This window comes from Acipenser ruthenus, chromosome 20 (assembly GCF_902713425.1).
Source record: "Acipenser ruthenus chromosome 20, fAciRut3.2 maternal haplotype, whole genome shotgun sequence".
Lineage (NCBI taxonomy): Eukaryota > Metazoa > Chordata > Actinopteri > Acipenseriformes > Acipenseridae > Acipenser > Acipenser ruthenus.
In genome coordinates this window covers 29,411,002-29,438,325 of record NC_081208.1, presented here as the reverse complement: position 1 = coordinate 29,438,325, position 27,324 = coordinate 29,411,002, and the positions used below count along the sequence as shown (strand labels likewise).

At 44.8% G+C, this 27,324-nt stretch overlaps 1 protein-coding gene across 1 annotated transcript; it reads right to left on the bottom strand.

Moving 5' to 3' along the window:
- Nucleotides 1–120: 120 nt before the first annotated feature.
- On the bottom strand, nt 121–27,324 carry LOC117425064 (ran-binding protein 10). The gene is made up of 15 exons (XM_034041725.3): nt 26,976–27,324; nt 21,915–22,026; nt 21,585–21,637; nt 11,760–11,927; nt 11,415–11,437; nt 9,930–10,114; nt 9,254–9,366; nt 8,669–8,777; nt 6,691–6,839; nt 6,029–6,221; nt 5,428–5,567; nt 4,998–5,143; nt 4,787–4,898; nt 4,114–4,255; nt 121–3,212 (listed from the first exon to the last, which is right to left on the bottom strand). The coding sequence occupies exons 1-14, from the start codon at nt 27,172–27,174 to the stop codon at nt 4,125–4,127; spliced, it is 1,833 nt and encodes a 610-aa protein (XP_033897616.1). The 5' UTR covers nt 27,175–27,324; the 3' UTR covers nt 121–3,212; nt 4,114–4,124.

The following is a 27,324-nucleotide window of genomic DNA, read 5'->3' as shown; positions in this document are numbered from 1 at the left end:
GCTCAGGTGTTAAAACATAATAAAACTTTTGAATAACCCAGAAATGCCGGCCGTTTAAACTATGGTACTCACATACGTCAACGGTTAACAGATAATAAAATAAACAGGCAGGACACAGCATGATTTGCACATGGATGTGTATTTTAATAAAAATAATTCTGTCAAAATACAACAGAATACAATATTTTTTCTTTACCATATTTCTAGTACATAGGTATTTTCGATAATTCCTTTTTTTTTTTTATTAAGATTTTCAAAGGTTCATGCTAGTAGAGGGTAACTTATTTCACAAATACTAAAGATCAAACTGAAAAAAACAAATCAATAAAAAATAAAACATTGTGCACAGCTTGCTTTAATGAATCATCGTTCCAATCCAATAAAATCCAATCCTTCAGCCCTTTGGAGAAATCCTTTGGGGTGCGCGTTATTTTAACTTTATCCAGACAAATTCAGATCAAAGACAAACGACAAACTGCAGAATTTGAGTTCGGACCGATAGAGGAGAGCAGGATTAAGATACCACGGTTCTTGGTGTTAGTCTGTGGGGTACTCAGAACCCAAACGGATGCAACTGTACTCAATAAAAAGAGGGGCACTGGCTCTGTACACAGCCATGGGCACTGCTGCACCTGCTACCCCCATTTCCAATCCCCTGGACAGTGTTCAGTGCAACACAATCTGCATTCTATCGACATCTGGAGCCTATACTGACCAGGCAAACAGGAATAAGAGGAACTAATTAGATTAGTTTCTCCCAATGAGAACTCGGAATAAAAAGAATAAGGTTAGGCTTAGATAATAAACTGAAATAATACTTTTCCCCGAACAATCAGAATCACAGGTCATTACTCGGTTAACGAGGACATTAAAATGCACTTCTCAGACACGGCAACCTTTTAAATATCAAGAACACAAATGATTAAAAGCGTGTCACTGTTAGTGAACTCTGTATATAACCACATAATAAAACAGGCAGTGTTACCTTTTAGGTTCTGAATTACCCTAAATTAAAAGACATGGTAGACATTTTTACATCAAGTTTTTTTTTTTGTGTGGGGGGGGGGGGGGGGGAGGTTGTTACAAACGAGATGGACACAAAAGTATCTGAGAAATGTTGAAGAATACAGTAAGAGTGATTGTAGCACAGCTCCTTTTTTTTTTTACACCGATATCAGCCATCAAAAATGGTTATCAGCAAATTCTGTGGGAGAAGTGGGTCTGGAGCAGCATCAGGCTCCCCTTAGCCCCACTGCCTGGCCTGATCCTAGGGATGGCATTGCTTCAGCGCTCCACACCAAAGCCATTACGAGCAATGCAGGGACACTCAGTCCTGCTGGAATCAGTAAGAGTAAGGGGGGGGTATCCAGTTCAGTCATCACATTCCAGACCGTTCTGTGAGAAACATCATGAACACGTAACAAATGCATTGAAACGAGCGGACCGCGTTCACAATACTTTCACATACATTCTACACATGGTGAGGTGTGGTACGGTTAGTGGATGTTTTCGAACGCTTTCGGCTATGGGAAAAAATTGGGAGGTGGGGGGGAGGAGGGGGAGACAGAAAGCTCACTTACAGACACCAGTCCCATAAGTGCTAGGTCAAAATGACAGAATTAGATGGAAACATTATTGTCTGAATGTACACAGGGCAGGCACGCTCCTTTACCATGGGAGCCCTGCCCTCGTGCTAACATTGGTGGGAGGCAGGCATGTTAAGACAGGGCTGTCCTTTGAGTTTGCATGTTCCTTTCCAAAAGGAGGGGAGAGGAAGTGAGACTATTTATACAAGAGAGGCCTTCCTACAGACATGCAGCCACCCAAAAGAGGGCCGGTGAAAGAAAGTATACAGATGGCAGCGAGCACTTACATGGCATTCTCTGCCAGATCGGGACATGTTCTGGGTTAAAAATAATAACCACAGCCCTCATAAGTATCTATTCTTGGTGTGTAATTAACATTACTGATAATAAAATCACTCCGTTACATGATTTGCAATAGATTATCTAACGACCATGTGCAACGCAGGATCAAGTACTGTGCTGCAGATGGTGTTGAAATACCTACAGCGTGCACGCTACTGTCCTGAGCAGCACTGAATACTACGCCTTATCGAAAGTGATTTCACAGATTTTAACAAGTTCAAATAAGATCCAAGTTGGGCACGGGACTTCATCAGAAACCCGCTGCACAAACAGATGATCCAGCAAGCAGGCTTGTGGCATGCACGTTTCACACAAGCTTGCCTTTTAACCAGCACTTTTGTGAGTTTTCCCCACAATCTCAAGGTAAGAAAATATAACAAAATTAAAATCATACTAAAGCATAGAGTCTAGAAATCATTGCCGGGTAAAACAAAATATTTTTCTTTCCCACATTCTACGCTAAAATTATATGTATTATATACCTGAGTTCTGAGCAACAAAAAGTATGTGCTTGGGTTTCATTACAATGTATGCTTAGGTTATAGATATATAGAAACCATATTCCTTTGAATTTAAGATGCACTTTTTAAGCCTTTTTTTCTGCTCAAAAATAGCCTGCGTCTTAAATCGGAAATGCTGATCAGAAACCTGGATTTTTCGACATGCCAAGCAGTACCACAGTTCACAAATTGGGAGAAAAACAAGTGTGAGTAATCATGACTGGAAATGAAAAGCAGAACAAAACTGTAATGCTCTGTGTGACAGCAGACGGACGCAAACTGCCTCCATATGCGTAACTGAGGTTGTATCTTTGTAAACGCAGATTTACTTTTTTCCTCAAATTGAGGAAGGGAAATTTGGGCTACATCTTAAATTTGAAGGAATACGTATATATATATATATATATTATATATTATATATTATATATATATTATATATATATATATATGTATTCAGAAGGTAAAATGTTAACCAGGGCTGTATTGAAACTAAATGTCCAAGATGAGCACAACAAAAAGACACAAAATAAGAACTCAAAATGACTAGATAAACACAATAATAATGAATTATCTTTAAATAGTGTCACACGTTTTTGTATTTGATAATACTAAAAATTAAAAAAGAAGCCTTGTCTTGTTTGTCTTTCCTCCCCCCTCTCTCTCTCTCTTCCAAATGTCCCAACCAATGGGAATACAGCACACAAAACCAAACTCATGCTCTCCTCCAACTCCAACTCCACGACCAGCACTTGCAAGTCCTCTTGTTAGCTGTCCTGTACACTGCCTAAAGAAAAAAAAAAAAAGGTTATGAGGAAAGTGAGCTCATGAGGTGTACCAGGGATAGTGTGCGTGTGTGTGTGTGTGTGTGCGTACGTACGTGGACATAGGTGTGTGTCATCAAAAGCAATGTAATAAAACAGACATTCCTGAGTATTTACAGCGATGCAAGCCCTTTCTGCAATGACTCAGTTGCAAAACAACTTCTTCACATTGCACAAGGTAAGGGTTACAGGGAAAGTTTAACCCTGTATGGACTGTGTTTTGGTCTGCAGCCAGCACAAGACCAGGCCTGTCTCAAAACTGCACCCATATATATGGTTAAGTTTCAGTGTGAGCCACGCCAACCCTGGATGGGAGAGTACACAAAAAACAACACTGAATCCAAGTGACCCAGATAACACACATGAAGAGGACTGTTCATATGCGAAGCCAGTCCTGCAGAAAATATCACTTCTTTACAGTATTAATCACAGTCACTGTTTCATGACATCCTTACACTTCTGAACAATGCTATAGGAAACACACACAGACCTAGTCCATCTTACAGTGCTGAATTGGAAGGCCGTACGTGACACTGGGGTATTACCAGTCCTGGCTCTGCTAGTAGGTGGCACTATTGAGCAGCTTCAGTTACACAACAGCCTTACTGTTTGCCAGGAGTAGCTATATGAACTGCAGAGAGGCTGCAATACCGGTTATGTGCAGGAGGTGGCAGCAGACGCAGATAAAATGAAAACAAACAGTGTAGAAGCAGTAATGAAAAAGGGGACTTGAAGGATGTTTAAAAGATGCATTTAACAAAACAGACTGGCTGAGTGAAACAAGCGAATAACAAAATGAAGCCGGGGTTTTGTGGGCCTCCCTCTACAGGGAAGCCCACCCCTCACACCCGCACACTGGCCCACCTCAGCCTTGGCTAGTGCAAAAAGCTGTCGACTCTGGCGAAGGAGCAGGATCCGGAGCGGACACGGGCCATCAGCTGCAGGCACTCCGTGGCCTGGCCCAGGGCGAGCATCAGCGGTGGCTGCTTCGGCAGGTTCTGAGACTCTACGGGAGACACACACGGGGGGGGAAGAGGGAGAGTAAACCAGCTGCACAACACAAGCTGCACCCAGGACAGATCTGACACTCGCTTCGTTTAACACAGGGGATGGAAATCACACTCCTATTGCATAGCAGCTACACCCATTCCTGGTTTTACAACAGCTTGATTAGTCACAGTGTACAGGTAACAAGCTCAGATGTGTCAAACCATGAGTAAAACCAGGAACGATTCAAACTGCTATGCAATGGAAGTCCCTGTAATGCAGAACAAAACAAATTCAGTAAAGACTTGCTACTAATGCAGTAAAAATGCCACATCACAATACCAGCTAGGACAAAAAAAAATAAAAAGTAAAGTTAGGTTAATTACAACAGTTTCCTATAATCATTTTTAGAAAATAAATTCTCTGTCCCTTCAGCAGTAAGACCACCCCCTTATTAGGACCACATTTTGTTGATCCCTTGACTTGCCTTAACTGCACAAATATGAAACGTACCATGGTGTTTGATCAGGACGGGTAGTTCTGTTCTTACCTAGAATAGCACTATTGAGAGTGGCACAAACAGATTCCCTCTGCATGGGGTCAAGCTGCTGTCCCACTGGGCAGTTCCAGGGATCGGAGTAGGCTAACAAGCTAAACGCATCCTGAAAGACGAAACATGGGAAGAGACGGGTGCGTTAAGGTGTCAGTACAATGGGTAAGCTTTCACTGTGGCAGAGAGAGCGAGAGGCGGGGTCTCGCACCTGCAGCATCTGTTTGTGCGTCGCGTTCTTGCCGTACTCTCTGCACAGCTGCTCGTTCAGGCCCTGCAGCTCTCGGCCAAACTGGATCATTCTCTCTGTGGCGGCCTGGTTCCCTCCGCACAGCAGCCTGGGGGTGCAGCCCTCCTCTGCAGCAGCGAGAGAGGGGGAGAGAGGATGAGCGAGACAGCTCTGCAATGCAATACTGGGAGCACCATGGATTTCAACATAGAATTATAACATCTGATTAATATAAATATATAGAATTCAATCAAAAATCATGCAACACAAACATATATATTTTTTTAAAAGGCAGTCTTGTTTCTGCTGAGGGTTCAGGGGTTCAAAAATGACGTGTATATTACCTGCAAGCCCACTGCCTATATACAGTACAGCTTCAACCTGCTGCAGACAGACTATCCTACTGTCCTACCTGCAAGTCCATTGCCTAGGCTGGAGTCATCAGCCTGCAAAATCTCTTCATGTTTGTAGGTGCCGTTCATTATTCTGGTGGAGGAGTTCTCCAGGACTCCATTGCTGTAGTGCTCTGCCTCAATCTCCATCTCACTGTCACTGAAAGGGAAAGAGTTAGTCTGTGCTTACTGTAGCTGCTTCTAGCTGTACTGCACAGCAGGGAAAATGGACAATGATTTTACACTTCACCCTTCATTTAATTTAGATGTCCCAGTGATGCAATTTTAAATTAAATATCGTTTATGGAGTAAAAGTAAAACATGAAATAGGTGTACAGCATCTTTTCTTGACCTCACTAAATGAAATAAGTCCTGCCTTTCATTACAGCACAGTGAACAGGGCCATTGAGCCCATCATCCCTAGTGGGGCTCAGTCACACTTCTGCAATGGAATGGAAGCAGTGATGGAAATCAGACTCCTGTTACATAGCAGTGTCATCCACTCCAGGTTTTAATACAAGCTTGATTAGGCTCAGGTGTGTCTTATTAAACACCTAGTAAAACCGGGAATGGATCACACTTCCATCCCTGGTTGGCCTGTATCAGCGCTCGGAGCCTCACCTGGTCTCCTGGTTGCTGGTGCTGCTGTGCTGCTGGGACTTGGTGGAGTCTGTGGAGTTGGACTCGGAGTAGTTGGCGGAGGAAGGGGAGGAGGAGGAGGAGGAGGAGGAGGAGCTCAGGCCGGGGTATTTATTGTGCGACTGTTTGTTTTTCCCCGACGACACTCCATTGCTGCAGGTGGGGCTGTCCGCTCCTGCCAACCACAAAACACAACAAGAAACGTCATAAATAAAATCAAATAAAAAAAGGCAAGGACTGATTATTTACTGCTTGGTTGTGGTCATTTAAAATATCACCGCTACCCTTATAAAAGTTTACCACGGTATTTTTTGCAGTTTTCCCATGCTTTCCTCTTGATTCTACTCTGCATTTACCACAGTTTGCCCTGTTTATTAACAGGCTTTACCACACCTCTATTATTTTGTACAGTGCTTACCTATGGTTTACCATGCTTTATTACACTTTGCTATGCTTTACTATGGTAAACTTGTAGAAGGGTACCATAGAATTTTCTTTCCAAGCTTCCAGACTGTCACAATATTCTAGAATGTGGTTCACAAGCAGACACACAGAGTTTAAGTTTAAACCATTTCAGCTCCAGCTGCGTTTTGTGAATCAGCGGGCCCCGTGTTCTGCCTGTGATTCGGCCCGGGGGCTGGTACCTGTCCCGTGCAGGTGGGGGTTGCTGGCTCCGTGCCGGGGGCTCATGCTGGGGGACCCGGGGTAGCTGTCCTGGGATTTGGGGGACCGAGTGGTGAAGCAGCGAACCTCGCTGTCCGTGCCATTCACCATCTCCACAAACTGCCGACATCTAGAGAGGAAGAGAGCGGACACTGTGAGAGCAGGAACTCAGGGGAATTCAGGGATGGAAATAAGACTCTGACTGCATAGCAGTTTCACCCATTCCAGGTTTTAGTACAGGTTTGATTAGCCAGTGTATTAGAATGAAGTGCAGGTGTGTCTTATTAGACACAGTAAAACCAGGCATGGATCAAACCGCTGTGCAACGGGAGTCTTATTTCCATCACTGGAGAAACCAGGGAGCTCAGAGGTGGCAGTGCTACTGCTCATTTGACTATGGGGGGCGAGCGTGGAGAATGTGCTTGCATTATACATAGGGGTCCCGGTTTTAACTGGTAAAACTCGACTATAAAATGTAAGGAGTGTGTGACGTTGACACTTGTGTAGTTGCTACACTGATAGAAAATGTTCACAATTTTAATATTTTATTTAGTTATATAATGTGTAATTTTTTTATTTTCATGTATAGTTCATATTTGGTGACCCCCCCATAAAAACACTGGTTATAAATGATCAAAAAGTGCCTGAAGGAAGACCCTCTCCAGTGACTGGGTGTCATGATCTTGTTGGAGCAGATGCCATTATCTCCCATATAAACATGCCACTACATGACACACCCTATGCACATTAATTATAGACTTCTTGTTTTTTTTATTTTTTTGCTGCACACTTGCAGCCCAAAATAACACACAAGCCACCACTGCAGTGGCATGCAGCAGGGTGAACGAGTGTTAAATGTACCCTTTTCAACCATTTTACTGGTACCTTCCAATGTGCGTGCTCCATTAAAGGCTGACTGTACCAGACTGACGTTTCAGCCTGGTGCGCTACACAGCTGTGCACAATAAATAACCCCCAAATACAGAAGCAATCCGGGAGAGATTGGGAGTTGCATGTGGCCATCTAACCTAATGTCCTGGAGGCCTGGGCAGGTGCCTTTGAGCTGAGGATCTGCAAACCTGAACCCAGGACAGACAGAGGAAAGCGCCGCTGCCAGCAGTCAAGTCCAAATGAGATTGAACAGGACACCAAGAAGGTGTACTTGAATCATTCATCCAGAACTTCATTCACACGTCATAACACCTGAATGCAACACGAAACCCGACAGGCATCTGATTAGACAACAGCAGCTTATGAGATGTAGAACTCGCGTCAGCAAGGACCTCAACCCCCCTAATGTTGCCCCCAAACCTTTTTTGTTTTTTTCCTATTACACAAATTATCTGATTTTTTAAAATATTAAATACAAATTAATAAATTCAAATAGAATGCCAAGCCAGTCTGATGTTATAATTGCAGCAAGTCTCTTTTTATTATTACCCAGCATTCAAAGTTATGAATGATACTTTAAAACAAGCAGGCAGATGGTTTAAAAGGTTCTTTGAAATCCTGCTGCCTGCATTCATTGAGTGGAACATTTCCACTCCAGGCTGATGTAGTAAATAATTACCTGTAAATACATAGCGCACGCACGCACACATGTGTTGATTCGAGCAGAAAATTATAAAAACTACCCATTGAAAGCGTGCAGTGTTTTTCTGCTTCAGTCAACTGGGTTTTTGTCCTAATTCTAGAACATGTGTCCGCAGTCAATGGCTTGGACAATGGGATCATATTAATGCGGGTAATCTGGTTCCATCCCCTAATACTCTTATGATTACATATAGAATGGATGCATGAATGAATGCAGAGGGTTCAGCTGTGTTACAAAAGCACACGCTCACAGTTTCCATGCTGGCAGCTTGTGCAAATGAGGTTAAAAAAAAGAGGTAAAACATTATGAACTCATTATACCTGCATGCCCTCAGTGCAGTGCTGCTTTTCCAGGAACTCACTTACTTTAACATGAACAGCAAATTAGGGTTGTGTTCCAGGAGTCCTGGATAGAGCTGCTGCGTTGCCTCAATGGCTTCTCCAACTCGGCCCGCTAATACTAACTTCTGTATTCCTGAAAACAATGGGGAGAAAAAGTGCTGTTATCCCACTGCCTTGATCCAGCGTGCTCTCTCTGTCACACAAGAACACTTTACAAATACTCTGCCAAACTCAGATCATATTAGCAATGCTGACGACATAATAATTATAAGATTAATAATACTTAAAACTCCTTGAACCCTGCCTATTATCAACCCTAACCCTATAATCAACCCTAACCCTATAATCAACCCTGGCTAAGCTTTGGCATCAGGTAAACTCTAGCAGCTCAGTTGGGTTCAGTGCAATACTGGGGAGGCAATTCTTAGGACTAAGTTTTTTCGGTAGTGCAAAATCACACACACAAGAAAAACCTGCTCCTGTTACATAACTGGCTCAATTTATGTACGCATGGGAGCCATTAAATTACCATTTATAGTTGTTTATTTTTAGCTTTTAGAAAAAAAAGTGCAGAAAAAGCTTTGTAGAGTGATCAGCCAGGAGACTCACTTTGTCTGTTTTTTATTGAAGTCTGTTCCTCCTGAATCGTGGTCTCAGTGGCTCTGGCGAAGGAAGTGGCTGTTGCGCAGTACCCATGGTGCACCAGGTAGGAAGATACCATACTGGGAAAAGAGGAGGGGGGGGGTACATACGAGTGTCAAAATGAACAACTTGGAAATAATCAACAACTGGGTATGTTGCTCGATACTTTGAAATAAAAAGCTGCATCCCCTGGCCTAATATACTCCACCACTGAGCCTTTCCATCACAACTTAACGATCTATCACTCTCACTGGAAACGGCAGCTAACTGTGATTGTGCGATCGCCACTGTTCCCATCACAATATTCAGGACAAGAAGTTCTGCAGCAACTCCATCCCAAGTGCCTCTCAAACAGTCACTGCCAACCAAACCATGCTGGATTGAGCAGTCTCGTGATGTGATGGATTGAAGCTGACTGAGTGCCTGCCTGCAACTACCAAACACTTCAAATGGGACCCAAGCCAGACTACTGCTACTATTACTACATGAATTCACTGCGCAGCTGCCTAGCTCCCCCAGCCTTTTAAATGAGCCCCCCTAGTCGGGGCAAATGATGTGCTAACAAGGGACGAGCCTTGATGGGGCAAAGCGCCCTTCCTCGCTCCCCATCGTGTCTCCTGTTCGGGGGGGGATGTCTGCTCACTTCTGCAGCACGGACTGCCACTCCCCGAGCCTCTCTGCGATGGGGAAGCGCTCGATGATGCCCTGGATCTTGGCCCTCCACTCGCTCATGTAGTCCTCGATGTCGAACACAAAGGGCTGCTGGCCGAAGTTTGCGTCCACGATCTCGCCTGGCGTCTGGAGCCCCACAGTTGGGTACAGGTTTGGCTGGGGGGGGCGACATAACATTCATCACTATCCTGCTTCAGTACTTACAGCGTTGGTTGGTGGCAGTCTACCCTTACAAAAGTTTACCACAGTTTTTTTGCAGTTTCACCATGATTTACCCATGGTTATACAATACATTTCCCATAGTGTACCCTGGTTTGCCATGTTTATTAATAAGCTTTTCCATGCTCACAGTACACTTTAATACACTTTGCTATGCTATTACTATGGCAAACTTTTATAAGGGTAAATAATGCTGTTGTCTTAATCATAAAAAGAAGTGGACATTGGGAAAATCTAATTCTGTAAAAGTGTCTTTAGTGTGTTTTTTTAATTTTTTTATTTAGAAGACAGACTCCATTTTTCCCCCCTATTTTAATATTTAAACAACAGCAGTAATAAGATCTGCTCCCCGTTAGATCAACTGAATAGAGCTGCTTGTTATAGTACATTCAAATGCTTTTACACTTGATCAACCCAGACATGTGGTTATCCATCTGCATGGACCAGGCAAGGGCTGTCTCGCTGACCAGACTGACATCACATTAGCAGCCATGGCCACTCAAGAGTACTGCACTGTAGCATGTTTCAGTCTCACCATCAAAACAGGTTGCACCTGTTACAGCTGGAACTAATAACCGGACACAGTGATTTAAACACAAGAAAACACTGTCCAGACAGATTACATCTCAAACACGGAGGGAGACAAAGTCCAAATGATGTGGATTCTGTTGATCAGTCCCAAGCCTCTGTATGTTACCATGGTGTGAATTGTATGTTTAACACAGTGAAGTGCTACATGTGAGCCCAGACTGGGAGGGATATCATTTGTCTTGCTATATTCTCAATGTCATCCAGAACTATTAACACACTCAATAGTGTCACATTTAGAAATACTAAAAGACACTTCATCAATTAAATGACAAACGTTTGGACTAGAATTTCAATTTTGAAGACAGGTTTATTTTTGTATTTCTATTTTCTGAGCGTCCTACTTTCTAATGGACTTTTTGAGCTGAAACACAACCAGATTTAACCACATTGCAATTAACATCTGTTATGGATTTCATTGTAGAGCTGCCAGTAGGAACGCAATGGAACAAAACAATTGGTTTCCCAGAGAGAAAGAAAGAAAGAAAGAAAGAAAGAAAGAAAGAAAGAAAGAAAGAAAGAAAGAAAGAAACCCCCACCATCAAGCCCAGGATTATTCCCAGAATTCTTTCAAAGCTCAATGCTGTTTACAGACAGATAACACACAAAGGAGCACGGTGAATATTCAAAGAGTTGGTATATTACTTACAGGAAGGTCTGTGAATGCTATACCTGTAAAACAAAGCGAAAACAAACAAAATACTTCAGTCACTTCACTCTGCAGGGTCACAAGCCAACCCATATCAAGCAGCAGCCCCACACCCTTTATAAAACACACCCGGCTGGTTTCAGTCCCTGGATCTAGGATAACCTAACACAAGCTGACATGAGACAGCAGATTAGGGCTAATCAGTATGTGAAACCAGCCTGCCGTATACTGTACATGCGGAGCGTTTCACACATAAGGTGGTCGTTTTTCACCTTTTCACAAATTCAAATAAAAAATGAATGAGTACGTAAATAAATACATTTTTATATAAAGGTTGGCACCCACCTAGACTGTGCCCGTTCTTGGTGTAGAAACAGGTATTGTTAATGAGGTTGACACAGCAGCCAATCACGTCACCCGTAGTGAAGGTGGGACCGTATGGCTGGCCAGTCCCTGAAGAGCAGAAGGAGTGCCCGTCGTCTCCATGGTAACCATAGGAATGTTTATCCCAACCTGTGGAAGGGAAACAAACCAACACAAAAGTTTAGTAACTTGTCAGCCACAAGTTTATTTTTGTTGGTATGTTTAATGGTATGTTAAAAGGGTTTTCAATGTGTAGGTTGAATACATTTACACAAGCTATTTAAAAGGCTGGAATGTGTCCTACACATTAGGATCTAAAAGACAAATCCATTACCATCATCACTTATCATCATCACCATCGACACCAAGAGAGAATGGTGACCATTATGAAATCAGAGGGGGTTTGTCGACAGTCCCTTGAAATACCCAAGCTTGAAGGTTATGAAAATACTATTTACAGCCATTTAAGGAAACTTGGAGGGTCTACATTATAATACAACAGAAGTGAAGTACCTGGCTACCTGGGCCATTTAAAATGAAGGGAGCAGTAGAAGACTGCATGCGTTTAAAAAGTGGGTGTCGTGTTGAGAAAATAAATATTGCTCTTTATACTGGATCTAGCTACTGGCATATAACTGGCATCTATTGACAGAGAGCAGAAACCATTAACAAACAGTCCACGAGTCCCGTCAGAAGACACTTGAGTTCCCACAGTGGGCTTCCCAGACAGGCAGCGCACACGGACAGGGTTTGGCCGGTGCAGGGTCCACTTGAGCAGCTCCCAGGAAGCTTGCCAAAAGGAATTTCCTCAGCCTGTTTCTGCTAATGGCAGGACGTTGACGTGCTGGGAGACAGGAGAAAGCCGGGCCTGCACCACTCTGAAGGGTCCTGTTACACCACTCCGTGCAAACAGGCAGGACCTAAATATATCCCCTGACCAAATTAGTCTCCATCAACTTGGGAGGGGGGAAAAAAGCGGTCTGTTCTTTGCTCAGTGTGGGTGTATACAGTATGTAGTACTACTGGCACCTTTATAGTTACAAAAACACACTTCAAACCATTTATACTGGCACACAAAGGAATCAGTCATGGTTTACGTGTAGTGCTTCAGTCATTTTTAAGGAAAACTAAATATATATTTTGGGTGTAACGTAGAACACCAGAAATGTCACAGTTATGTGTCACTTTACTGGATGAGTGGCTATTGCATGATTCTTTACATAAAGGAAGTAGTATGCAGTTAGAAAATAGAATGCAGAGGGTGTACAATAAAAAACACATTTTCAAAAACCTTAGAGCAGCCTTCCAATTTTCCCACGAGGTATTACCTTCCTGCTGCACACCCAACAACACACTACAAAAGACCCACACATTCAGAGCTCGCCTAAGACGTGGTACTGACAGCTCTGTCCCCCTACTCAACGTCATTTCCTGCATCCAGTCGGATCTGGACAGTGACCGCCACAACTCATTTCACAAGGAGGCCCTCAGAATGTGCTTCAGCCCCAGGGCTGGGATCCAACCCTCAAGCCAGTCAGAAGGCACCACATCCCTGTCCTAGTCCACTGAGCCTCCCAGTGCTTTCTCCTGTTAATCTGACTGCACTGTTATTAAACAAGCCCTGTGTAGGGCTGTGAGCTGCCAGCTCTGCTTTGAAGCACATACTGTGCCCAAGCATCTGTTTCCTTGTGTGTGTTGCCAGGTGAAGTGCCTGCCTGCCTCCCGTTATAATTGGGAACCCCACCCTGAACCGCACAGCACTGCAGAGCCAGCAGCCAAAACCTCAGCGGTGGAAATAAGACTCCCATTGCACAGTGGTTTGATCCATTCCTGGTTTTACTAGGAGTTTAATGAGACACACCTGACCTTGTTATCTGTACAATGGATAATCAAGCTCATAATAAAACCTGGAATGGGTGAAACTGCTCTGCAATAGGAGTCTTATTGCCCCCCCTGCTGTGCATGTTTAGATCAGTGTGCTGAGCCCCCAAGCTCCACTGGAAAATGTAATAATGCAAAGAAAAAAGGTGGAGTGGTGGTCAAATATACATGTGGATTAAGTCCATGGAAATATAATCGGAGATTATTTTTTGTGACCAATATTTTAGAAACGCTGCTTGTTTTTAGCAGAATCCTTTTCATCAGACCTGTCCCGTCAGTAATTTCAATATTGAGGTCAGCAGTGATTTTTGATAAAATGAATGCATTAAAAACAAAAGACAAAAGGCAGTACAGGTTATGACCAGCACTCCCATTGGATCATCTTAGAATCTACAGTAATCACCATTTACAAAGCCAGCTTATAAAATCTGTACCATAGTTAAAATACTAACCGGAAATCAGAGGTAGAAGGGTTATGCAGGTACTATACCAGTGAATAGATACGAGCATCTGTGAACTCATAACAGTTTTATTGAACCGGACACTACATACAAGTTCAGTTCTGTGGTTCTTAATCTCTGGTTACTTCCTGTAACCAGAGATTAAGAACTATGATGAGAAAGAGGATGGAGTATTGTATCTGGAAATAAACAAACACATCTGAAATCCTTTTCACTCCCCTGCATTTTCACCCTCATTCACCCCTTTACTGTGGCCTCGGCTGCCCTTTCAGAGAGCCTGGACAAAGCCAGCAGTGTGTTCCAATGCCTTTTCCAAATGCATGCATATTTAAAAGAGAGCCTGGTAATGACTTTGGGGCTATAATCCTGCCAAACACGCTCTCAAAACCTGACTGAAATCATCCCCCAGCACAGTGCAGAGTGGACGCCTGACACACACTGAAATCATCCTCCAGCGCAGTGCAGAGTGGACTCACAGCCTGACACACACTGAAATCATCCTCCAGCGCAGTGCAGAGTGGACTCACAGCCTGACACACACTGAAATCATCCTCCAGCGCAGTGCAGAGTGGACTCACAGCCTGACACACACTGAAATCATCCCCCAGCACAGAGCAGAGTGGACTCGCAGCCTGACACACACTGAAATCATCCCCCAGCACAGAGCAGAGTGGACGCCTGACACACACTGAAATCATCCCCCAGCACAGAGCAGAGTGGACTCACAGCCTGACACACACTGAAATCATCCCCCAGCACAGAGCAGAGTGGACTCGCAGCCTGACACACACTGAAATCATCCTCCAGTGCAGTGCAGAGTGGACTCACAGCCTGACACACACTGAAATCATCCCCCAGCACAGTGCAGAGTGGACGCCTGACACACATTGAAATCATCCTCCAGCGCAGTGGAGAGTGGACTCACAGCCTGACACACATTGAAATCATCCTCCAGCACAGTGGAGAGTGGACTCACAGCCTGACACACACTGAAATCATCCCCCAGCACAGAGCAGAGTGGACTCACAGCCTGACACACACTGAAATCATCCTCCAGTGCAGTGCAGAGTGGACTCACAGCCTGACACACACTGAAATCATCCTCCAGCGCAGTGCAGAGTGGACGCCTGACACACATTGAAATCATCCTCCAGCGCAGTGGAGAGTGGACTCACAGCCTGACACACATTGAAATCATCCTCCAGCACAGTGGAGAGTGGACTCACAGCCTGACACACACTGAAATCATCCCCCAGCACAGAGCAGAGTGGACTCACAGCCTGACACACACTGAAATCATCCCCCAGCACAGAGCAGAGTGGACTCACAGCCTGACACACACTGAAATCATCCCCCAGCACAGAGCAGAGTGGACTCACAGCCTGACACACACTGAAATCATCCTCCAGTGCAGTGCAGAGTGGACGCACAGCCTGACACACACTGAAATCATCCCCCAGCGCAGAGCAGAGTGGACTCACAGCCTGACACACACTGAAATCATCCCCCAGCACAGTGCAGAGTGGACGCCTGACACACACTGAAATCATCCTCCAGCGCAGTGCAGAGTGGACTCACAGCCTGACACACACTGAAATCATCCCCCAGCACAGTGCAGAGTGGACTCACAGCCTGACACACACTGAAATCATCCCCCAGCACAGTGCAGAGTGGACGCCTGACACACACTGAAATCATCCCCCAGCACAGAGCAGAGTGGACTCACAGCCTGACACACACTGAAATCATCCCCCAGCACAGAGCAGAGTGGACTCGCAGCCTGACACACACTGAAATCACCCCCCAGCACAGTGCAGAGTGGACTCACAGCCTGACACACACTGAAATCATCCCCCAGCACAGTGCAGAGTGGACTCACAGCCTGACACACACTGAAATCATCCCCCAGCACAGTGCAGAGTGGACGCCTGACACACACTGAAATCATCCCCCAGCACAGAGCAGAGTGGACTCACAGCCTGACACACACTGAAATCATCCCCCAGCACAGTGCAGAGTGGACTCGCAGCCTGACACACACTGAAATCATCCCCCAGCACAGAGCAGAGTGGACTCACAGCCTGACACACACTGAAATCATCCTCCAGCGCAGTGCAGAGTGGACTCGCAGCCTGACACACACTGAAATCATCCCCCAGCACAGTGCAGAGTGGACGCCTGACACACACTGAAATCATCCTCCAGCGCAGAGCAGAGTGGACTCACAGCCTGACACACACTGAAATCATCCCCCAGCACAGAGCAGAGTGGACTCACAGCCTGACACACACTGAAATCATCCTCCAGTGCAGTGCAGAGTGGACTCACAGCCTGACACACACTGAAATCATCCCCCAGCACAGAGCAGAGTGGACGCCTGACACACACTGAAATCATCCCCCAGCACAGAGCAGAGTGGACTCACAGCCTGACACACACTGAAATCATCCTCCAGCGCAGTGCAGAGTGGACTCACAGCCTGACACACACTGAAATCATCCTCCAGCGCAGTGCAGAGTGGACTCGCAGCCTGACACACACTGAAATCATCCTCCAGCGCAGTGCAGAGTGGACTCACAGCCTGACACACACTGAAATCATCCTCCAGTGCAGTGCAGAGTGGACTCACAGCCTGACACACACTGAAATCATCCCCCAGCACAGAGCAGAGTGGACTCGCAGCCTGACACACACTGAAATCATCCTCCAGCGCAGTGCAGAGTGGACTCGCAGCCTGACACACACTGAAATCATCCTCCAGCGCAGTGCAGAGTGGACTCGCAGCCTGACACACACTGAAATCATCCCCCAGCACAGAGCAGAGTGGACTCGCAGCCTGACACACACTGAAATCATCCTCCAGCGCAGTGCAGAGTGGACTCGCAGCCTGACACACACTGAAATCATCCTCCAGCGCAGTGCAGAGTGGACTCACAGCCTGACACACACTGAAATCATCCTCCAGTGCAGTGCAGAGTGGACTCACAGCCTGACACACACTGAAATCATCCCCCAGCACAGTGCAGAGTGGACTCGCAGCCTGACACACACTGAAATCATCCTCCAGCGCAGTGCAGAGTGGACTCACAGCCTGACACACACTGAAATCATCCCCCAGCGCAGTGCAGAGTGGACTCGCAGCCTGACACACACTGAAATCATCCTCCAGCGCAGTGCAGAGTGGACTCACAGCCTGACACACACTGAAATCATCCCCCAGCACAGAGCAGAGTGGACTCGCAGCCTGACACACACTGAAATCATCCTCCAGTGCAGTGCAGAGTGGACTCACAGCCTGACACACACTGAAATCATCCTCCAGCGCAGTGCAGAGTGGACTCACAGCCTGACACACACTGAAATCACCCCCCAGCGCAGAGCAGAGTGGACGCACAGCCTGACAGACAGATAGGCAGTCGCAGAGCTCTGAACAAACAAGATTCACGTTACTGTGAAGGGATTCCCTGCCCTTGGCACGTCCCCATTTCTCTGTCCTGATTTCTTGGGATCACTGTACTTTACCAGCAGTCAAGCCCGGCTGATCTTTTGCATAGTGGTTATGATGCTTGTTTGCGGTGTGCAAGGTCGCCGGTTCGCGCCCAGCTCACAAAAGGAAACACAATAATGAAGCGGTAGTGTGTCTTCCAGGTCCTAGACTGGTTTTACAGGTATTATGATACAACTACAGAAACTGCTTTTGGAACTGGATAGAAGTTTAATTGAATGGAACAAAGACCTGGACTGGATGAGTCATCTAGAGGGGACATTAATGTCTTTAAGCTGGAGATGTCCAGAGATCTGGAAAAGTAAAGTCTCCCAGTCCTGTGTCTCCAACCATCAAGCCACACACACACACGATCATTAAACCTCCCTTTAACTTTGTTAGCTAACATCAAGAGCCATGAAATAAGGGGGTATTCCTATTTCCCAGGGAAGATAAAGAAAAGCATTGATACTGCTGAAGAGTGTCTGCGTGCTGTCTCATCCAGCCAGACAAAACACTTGCGGGGATAAGCTGCCATGACAAATCAAGGAGCCAACAACAAAAATTAAGATATGGTTTCATGCGCCTTTCGCCTTTTGTTTTTACACAGTGCTAACAACCCAAATTGTCTTCAGACAGGCATTTTCTATTAAACCGCAAGCTCATTTCATCAATCTACTCCTAAAGAAACAGCGAGTGCAAGAATAGATTCTCAGCAGCGTGTTTGCAGAGCGTGATGATGCACGGTGCTCAATCCTGACTGTGATGCTGAATGCCTGGGAGGAGTCACATCCTACACTCATCACATGGAGGCCCCAACTTCAATAACACTGACCGACAGTACTGCATGCATTCCAGTGGGGATCTGGTTTTTGTTTTTTTATCCTAAACTTTTAAGTTTAAACATTATCCTTAAAACACATTTAACCATTGAAAAATGTCTAAGTGCATTTGTAATGTTAACAAACAAAAACAAAACAATTAAAAAAAATAAGCATGTCAGCATGTTGATAAATTGAAAGCAGCTCTGCCCACAACACTGAGTCCATCCAGCACTGGCCCAGAGCAGGGCACGGGGGCTCTGCTGCACCCTCTCTCCTGAGACAGGGGCTCTTCAACAATCTTACAATTTCCATACAGAAATGCTCATTTTCCAGGGTATTTCTTTAAGTCCAGTCAGTATGCACACTGTTCAGGCTTCAATCACAAGCTCCTTTGAGGAAGCCATGCTAACCATGCCAGCTGTGTGGGAGACTTGGATTCTAGCACATTTTGTTTTTTGTGATCACGTGCTGTTCAAACATTGCACAAGTAACACAGTGTCCCACTAGCTTCATAGGAATGAGGTGACAGCCTGCCAACATCTGTATCACCAAAAGCTTAGCAAATGATGAACAAGGGAAAGTTTATTAAACTTAAATATTCCCCATCTAACAAACACATCACATCTCTTCAAAGATTACATTTAAACATGAGGGTAAACCAATATATATATATATATATATATATATATATATATATATATATATATATATTATATATATATTTTTAAATCATGCTGTTGCTTTAAGAGAAAAACAACTTGCTAGCTACAGTGAGCGAGTGAGCGCTGCCATCCAGCCTGTGCAATGTGTTCAACACGAGTCCGCGTGAGAGCCGAGCTAATAATGTTAACAAATCCCCCGGAGAGGCTAATCTGCATGTGACCTCCTAGTGACAGGAGACAAAGTCTCATTCGCAGGCAGACCTAGAAAGTCTATACGAGTCTCTCTAAACATTCACTTTCCTTTCCATAAGACAAACCTCTTCTTGAAGGTACAGTACTTCATGCAGATGATACACAACCAAACCAATACAGCCAATGAAAGCGCTACAGCATTAAACACGGTGGTTCTGGTCCATACTGTGCGCAGCTCTGCACGCAAGGCAGGATTAACCCATCACTGGACCCTAGGCAAGCATACACATGCGAGCCCCCTACCTCTGAACAAATAGCCACACACACACATACATACATATACATACAAACATACATACATACATACATATACATACACACACCTCTATATACATTATAACTAGCCCTCCACCCTTTTACAACAGCTATAATTCTCAGTGTTAAGTTATTATGAACGACTGAATTAATCTGACAGAAAATTAAACTATAGGGGATGTCCTAAATAAATTTCAGAATAAAACCGGAAAAAACTGAAGCCTGCGTGAAATCCTGCAGCACAGCTTTACAACGACTTCTACTGATTTACTGAATAAAAAGGCAACCGTTCAAACAAACAAAGAACACCATATGACGTTGAAAAAAGGTAATATATAGAAGGGTGCTCAAACTTTTGTAACGGTAGCTCCACGAAAATAAACAGTTGTGTTGTGTAGTGAAATATGTTAGTTTACTGCACGCAAAATCGGCAATAATGTTTCCTTGTTTTTTTTGTTGATCGGGTGGGGTTTGATTCGCTTCATGAAAGAAATACCCTTTTCTCCAGAGCTGAGAAATCATCAATGTTTTGGCATACAAGTAAGTTTAGGTGTTACATATGGTTGATTTCTGTACCCTATAGAATTCCACACCAACACAGCTGCATTTTTTCAAAGATCGCTAGACGTGAACGCTTGATGTTTCTGAACAGTATTTACATGTAATAAAATGAAAATGTGTTTAAAAAGAAAGAACAAGTTTAATCACGGGTTTCATGTATTGAGCAACGCAGGAGGCTGAACGTACTGTATATCTAGAAAATCAGTGGTGTTAAATGTGCTGTTTTATTTTGTTTTCAATATTTGTTGCAAGCTGCAGCAGAACTCAGTGGCAGAGCTTGAGAACACAGCGGGACTCGGGCACAGGAATATCGCGCGTGCACATCCAGCGATCTTTGAAAAACTGCATCTGCACCGACAAGGAATCATGTGGGGATACAGAATTCTACAGGGATACAGAAATCTGCGAAACACATGTCAGAACAATTTGTTTTTGGGACGCACGCCTCGGTTTGAATGTCAGTGAGTGAAGTGTTTTCCAGTTGGGGCGCAAATCTGTATATGTAAAAAAAAAAAAAAGAAAAAAAAAAAAGAAAATGCATAACCGTTTGGGGGCCCCCTTGAGATCGGGCCCTACGCACATGCCTAGTTTGCCTATGTGTTAATCCGGCCCTGTCTGCATGTAAATCAGTATTGTAGATTATGGATGCTACAGCCCCTCCATTAAAGTGATACAGACTAGTAGGAACTACAGTAGAAGGGGTTTGCCTGAGGCAATAGATGGAAGAACACATTAATGTGATTTAATAGCCAGCCATTTCGGGGGATTTTGAGGGGGGAGTGGTTTAGTATTAAAAGCTGTAACTGGCCAGTTTCTTTCACCTACCATTATAAAGCAGTGCAGGGATGGAAAAAACCACTCCTGTTGCATAGCAGTTACATCCATTCCTGGTTTTACTCCATGTTTAATAAGACACACCTCAACTTGTTAATTATATGCTGTGGCTAATCAAGCTCATATTAAAACCTGGAATGGGTGATACTGTAGTGTGTGCATTTTCAGCTCGTATTTCCATCCTGGCAGTGCGTGTGCATTATTAGCTCAATCCAGCAAGGTGTTCAGGAGTTAAAAGTGCCACATGCTTTTCATAGAATATTATAATATATTATAACTACATCAGGTTTAACATACTGTAGGACCAAACCTGGTGCAGGGCTGTAAGGGTCAGTAATACGAAGCATGTTTTGTTTATTTCCCCTCCGAGCGATTCCTACCCTACCCTACCCTTAGGAAAGTCTCCCACTGTAAAAGCACAGCACAGTGTAACCAAGCATAGTGAAAACACAGACAAGCACTGAAAGGTATAGTAAAGCCTATTTATAAAAAAAAAAACACAAAAAAACACACACACACAACATGGTAAACTATGGTAATTCCATTGTATAACCATGGCTAAACTTCAATGGGCCCCCCCGTCACTGACTCACCAGGCAGTCTGTTCATGTTGACTCCTTGCGCTGACAGCCCTATTCCCATGTATCTGAAATCAATGAGAAAGGTACACAGATGAGCAAGTGAGTCAGCCGGAGTCTTAATGAAGTAACTGGACACTACAATAAATAACTGCACCCAAGGGAGTCAAGGAGCAATTGAATGGGTGCTTGGCTGGCTTGGCTATTTCTAGCTGAAGCAGGAGTCTAACCTAACCTGGTGGATGCCTACTGTTCCTATTACAGCGGAGTTGGATCTCATATATAAGAGCTACAGGCACTGCTGTATTGTTGATCATAACTGAACAAAGCAAATAAAGCCCTTACCCGTCTCTGCCCTTGCTGACAATCTTCACCTCGAAGTAGTAGATCCCACAGGCGGCCGGGATGGGGTGAGTCGCCCGGACTGACGCGGCATCCTTGTGATTCTTCCCGTGACCTGCATGATCGGAAAACACAAAGCACATGATCACCTTACTGGCCACTCTGATCACCTTGCTGGCCAGCCTGCACAGCCCAGCTCTGGTAGGCACAGGTGTTAAACATGGCTGGTGCTGTGTGCTGTGTGCTGTGCGCATGGACACATTGCTTAGAGCCGAAAGAGCAATTTAACCAGATCAAAGCAGGGATGGAAATAAGACTCCCATTGCATAGCAGTTTGAGCCAGTCCTGGTTTTAACTTAATACTTCGTTTCCACTGCCTCTCCCCAAGTATAGCTGAGCTGGCCGGTCTGGGGAGGTGTAGTTAGAGATGGCTCTCTGCGTTCCAGTGTCATTGTGTCAGGTATAGCTGAGCTGGCCGGTCTGGGGAGGTGTAGTTAGAGATGGCTCTCTGTGTTCCAGTGTCATTGTGTCAGGTATAGCTGAGCTGGCCGGTCTGGGGAGGTGTAGTTAGAGATGGCTCTCTGTGTTCCAGTGTCATTGTGTCAGGTATAGCTGAGCTGGCTGGTCTGGGGGAGGTGTAGTTAGAGATGGCTCTCTGCGTTCCAGTGTCATTGTGTCAGGTATAGCTGAGCTGGCCGGTCTGGGGGAGGTGTAGTTAGAGATGGCTCTCTGTGTTCCAGTGTCATTGTGTCAGGTATAGCTGAGCTGGCCGGTCTGGGGAGGTGTAGTTAGAGATGGCTCTCTGTGTTCCAGTGTCATTGTGTCAGGTATAGCTGAGCTGGCCGGTCTGGGGGAGGTGTAGTTAGAGATGGCTCTCTGTGTTCCAGTGTCATTGTGTCAGGTATAGCCGAGCTGGCTGGTCTGGGGGAGGTGTAGTTAGAGATGGCTCTCTGTGTTCCAGTGTCATTGTGTCAGGTATAGCTGAGCTGGCTGGTCTGGGGGAGGTGTAGTTAGAGATGGCTCTCTGTGTTCCAGTGTCATTGTGTCAGGTATAGCTGAGCTGGCCGGTCTGGGGGAGGTGTAGTTAGAGATAGCTCTCTGTGTTCCAGTGTCATTGTGTCAGGTATAGCTGAGCTGGCTGGTCTGGGGGAGGTGTAGTTAGAGATGGCTCTCTGTGTTCCAGTGTCATTGTGTCAGGTATAGCTGAGCTGGCCGGTCTGGGGGAGGTGTAGTTAGAGATGGCTCTCTGTGTTCCAGTGTCATTGTGTCAGGTATAGCTGAGCTGGCTGGTCTGGGGGAGGTGTAGTTAGAGATGGCTCTCTGTGTTCCAGTGTCATTGTGTCAGGTATAGCTGAGCTGGCCGGTCTGGGGGAGGTGTAGTTAGAGATGGCTCTCTGTGTTCCAGTGTCATTGTGTCAGGTATAGCTGACCCAATGACACTGGAACCCAGGCTGCGGTGCAGAGCACACAGATTAATTCTCACACGGACACAGACCTTCCTATTGACACACTAAGTGAACTCTGCTCTAGCATCTCCCCAACGCTTGATTTTCAGGTTTTGGTTCATTCGCCTTGAATACTCAGAAAGGCAGGGTTTAGTTAGTATAGCACCACTGTATTGCGTTACCCACATGGGTGTAGCAGTCCAACCCTTCTCTCTCTCTCCGTCAGTTCTTAGTCATCCTCTACCACTGCTGGGTGACATTAATACACTGATTGGCTAAACAAATGACTGCCCAGCTTGCAACAACAGCAACAAAGCAACAGGGTTTAATCAGCTTGTGAAGCATCTTAAGATTCACTAAAGGTCCTGAAACCCTTTCATTAAATCACTCACAGTTGCATAAACCCAGCTAACTTTTCTGAAAAAGGCAGTTTCAGTAACGTGTATGTAGTACAGTGGATCCTGGCAAGGGTAAATAACACAGCGCAGCACTACAGGAACACCAGGAAAAACATACCCAATCCAGGGTCTAGCGAGCAGTGAGACCACACGCAGGGAAGTCACTTTTCAGTGAGGAAGGACTTTGTAACACAATGTCCAGGAAGCCTTGCTAAACACATCAGAAGCTGGTGAAGCAACAGTAGGGAATTATGACCAAAGGAATGCCCATGCCAATTTTCAGATGGGTAGCTCTCAAGATATAGCTAAATGTGTAGATGCATGCATAAGCGCACAGAAAGGATCCTCCACCCTCGACACACAGTCACTGGGTAACAGTGAAAGCAGAACACAATAAACTTTATGAAAAAGGATATGAACAGCAGCCAGAGTAGAGTAAACGTCACCACTATCAAAAACGAAACGCACAGGAACATGGAGATCCAGCTTCCTCAAAAGTCCCTGGCCTTGACAATCCTCTGCACTAATCCAGGTGAAAATGCATTTGCCAGATCTTTCTCCCTCTGGAGGAAAAAAAGGGGCGCCACCCCTTTAAGATGAGCTCATCTTGTGAATTCAAATGTCAGACATTGAGAGGAATAGCCAACGCAGCCAGGAGAGGAGACCTGGAGCTGCACATGCAAACAACACACACTTCGGAGAACCATTTTGTAGAGCTCCCTAATGGCTGCATAAATGTGATCCCTAGTTTTCTTAGTGTTTAAGGGTCTCCTCTTAAAAGCACAGCCGGTATTGTTCAGATAGGACGTGCTTGCCAACAAACTGTGCTGATATTTAGAAGACAGTTTCAGCCGTGTCTGACTAACAGACAACGCAGACTTGCTGGTACATTAAAACAAAAAAAATCCTGCTGTAAAATATCAATGAGCGAGAGTCTGAAATTCAAAACCCATTTTGAACAGTATTGTAGATAAATATAACAATGCTACAATATAAAGGCTGTCAATTTAATCCTGACACAGTGCCTTCACTAGAGTTGTCTTTCTAGAAATCAAGAAGAGAGATTGATCTCATCATGATCAAATAAACAAAAAACAGTGTGTATTCAACTGACCAAAACAGCAGTGGGTCTAAACACCGCCAGTCATTAGATTGTTAAAATAGAGCACACTCTGTGTAGCAAGTTCAATCTAACGTATCAGGGGTGGAAATAAGACTCCAACTGCATACCAGTTTCACCAATTCCAGGCTTTACTCAGAGCTTGATTAGCCAGTGCACAGGTAAGTTCAGGTTTGTCATACTAAAGGGATGGATTAAACTGCTATGCAATGGGAGTCTTGTTGTCATCCCTGTATCTCTACCAGTGAGGGTGAGTCTCTAAGGTATCTACAGTACTGTCTTTACAAGTCTCTAACCTGACAGTAGGCTGGTGATCTAAATGTTGCAAGTACTTAGACTGGCAGTGATTAAGATCAACTAGAACAGTCCCAGTTAGATGTTCATTGATAAATAGTCAATCATTAGCTGATCTCCAGAACGGCTGGATTACCCAAAACAACTCGAATAAAGGCAAATGCACTTGGATTAATGTGAAGCTGATTTGCCTTTCAAAATGCGTCTTGGTGTTTGGGTTTAGGATCATTTTATACAAAGTATAACACTTTTTAATTGAAACAGCCATCTTCAGTGTTCAGTGAGAACTGGCATTAGGCAATCACAAATCACAGTCCCCAGCTGGCTACAAACAGAGGTGCTTTGAGAGCTCAGAGGATACAGATGCTAACCCTACCACACTGCTCACGTTAAAACCCACTCAGCAGATACTGTGACTTCATTGTTGTTGTAACACAGTGCACACCTGCTCATACACAGCCCAGAAAGCATGAGAAACGCAACTGAAGCCCCCCGAACAATGTTAATGAAGCGCATTACATAACTCAATACCACGCTAGAAAAAAAACAGCAGGGTGTGGAATGTTCAAGTTCAGGGTCACTGCTGACCTCAGTTTAACAAAGGAAGCTGTACTTTCACCCCTGATCAGCATATTCAAAACACACTCACAAAACCAGATGCAACCCACATTGCCTAAATGTCGTCATCTAGTCACTTAAGCATTGTGCTGCTGAGAATAGAAGTCATTTGGTATAGTTACAGTAAAAATACTGTATCAACTCACAACATATTAAATAACATTCCCAGCCAATAAATACAACACAGCCTGATATTACGGTTTTCCTTTTTTTCCGTGACATGGAATTCTCAACTTCTCAGATTTAAGATCATCTGAGCCAATCACTCTGGGGCTCAACTGCTAAAAACAAACAAACACTCAAGTTCCAGTATTGTTTCAAACTAAAAGGCATTTAGTATGGGCAGAATAAGTACGGCAGGATAAGACCTATTGCATAGACGTTTGATCCATTCCTGGTTTTACTAGGAGTTTAATAAGACCCCTGAGCTTGTTACCTATGCACTGTGGCTAAACGAGCTCCTTGTAAAACCTGGAACTACCACAAATTCAACACAATACCAGTCCGCCACAATCACACACTGCCTGAGACAATGCACATCTAAACCCTGTTATGTGTAGCCATGCAATGCCAAAAACAAGATCATTACGGATTCCTGTTCTGTCCCCGTAACACAGCATATACATCATCCATAAAATAAACACACACACACACACACACACACACACACTGTTCACATCACTGTGCCAGCACTCCTGCATTGTTCAATGCACACAAACGCAAACAGTGCTAGAATCGTTTTCTGCAGTCGGTCACGAGTTCAACAAGCTATCAAGCGATGGTCATGTTTTTGTTTTGGTCGTGGTGGTGCTGGGGGAGTTGGGGGGGTGGAGCTCGGGCATTTTGTTTTTCTTCTGACCCTGATTATAAAAATAGCGCAGGCTGTACAAATAAAAGATGTCATGCATTTCAAATTCGAAATCTCTAACCCTGTCGTCTTCATTCAGAACACTGTGAATAATGCGGACAGGCTGAGCCGCCACATTCCACTGTCAATACACACACTCAAGACTGCTGCCTGGCATTCCTTTTGTGAAACAAAGCAAGGGGCACGAAAAGCAGATCAAACTAGATGTGAGCGACTGCATACTGATTATCTCATAAATACCCTGCACAACTCGAAAAGCCCTGTGGACAGTCCTGGCCCGGTTATAGGACTGACCATGTTAATAATGCGACACGTATATACCTTTGTAATGCACCCGCAGGTTGTTCTGTGACAGCCCGATGTAGCTGTATTTATCCTTGGGGCTCCAGGACCGGGGTAAAGGGGTCTCTTCCTCGTTCACGGCCGGGTACAGCCGCTTCAATCGCTCGTTAAGCTCTCGCTCCTGGTAATTGAAAGCGAGATCCCCCCCGTGCAGGCTCCCCGCTCCCAACTCCGCCATCTTTTGGCTTTAATGTTTTAAGTTTTTTTTTTTTTTGTATTTATTTTGTGACTGTATTGTGTCAATCCGCAGAAAGAGAGGGAGAGAAATACAGAGACACAGCAGTACGATATCCCCAGATAACCAATGCTTCGACACTTGGGCAGTAAG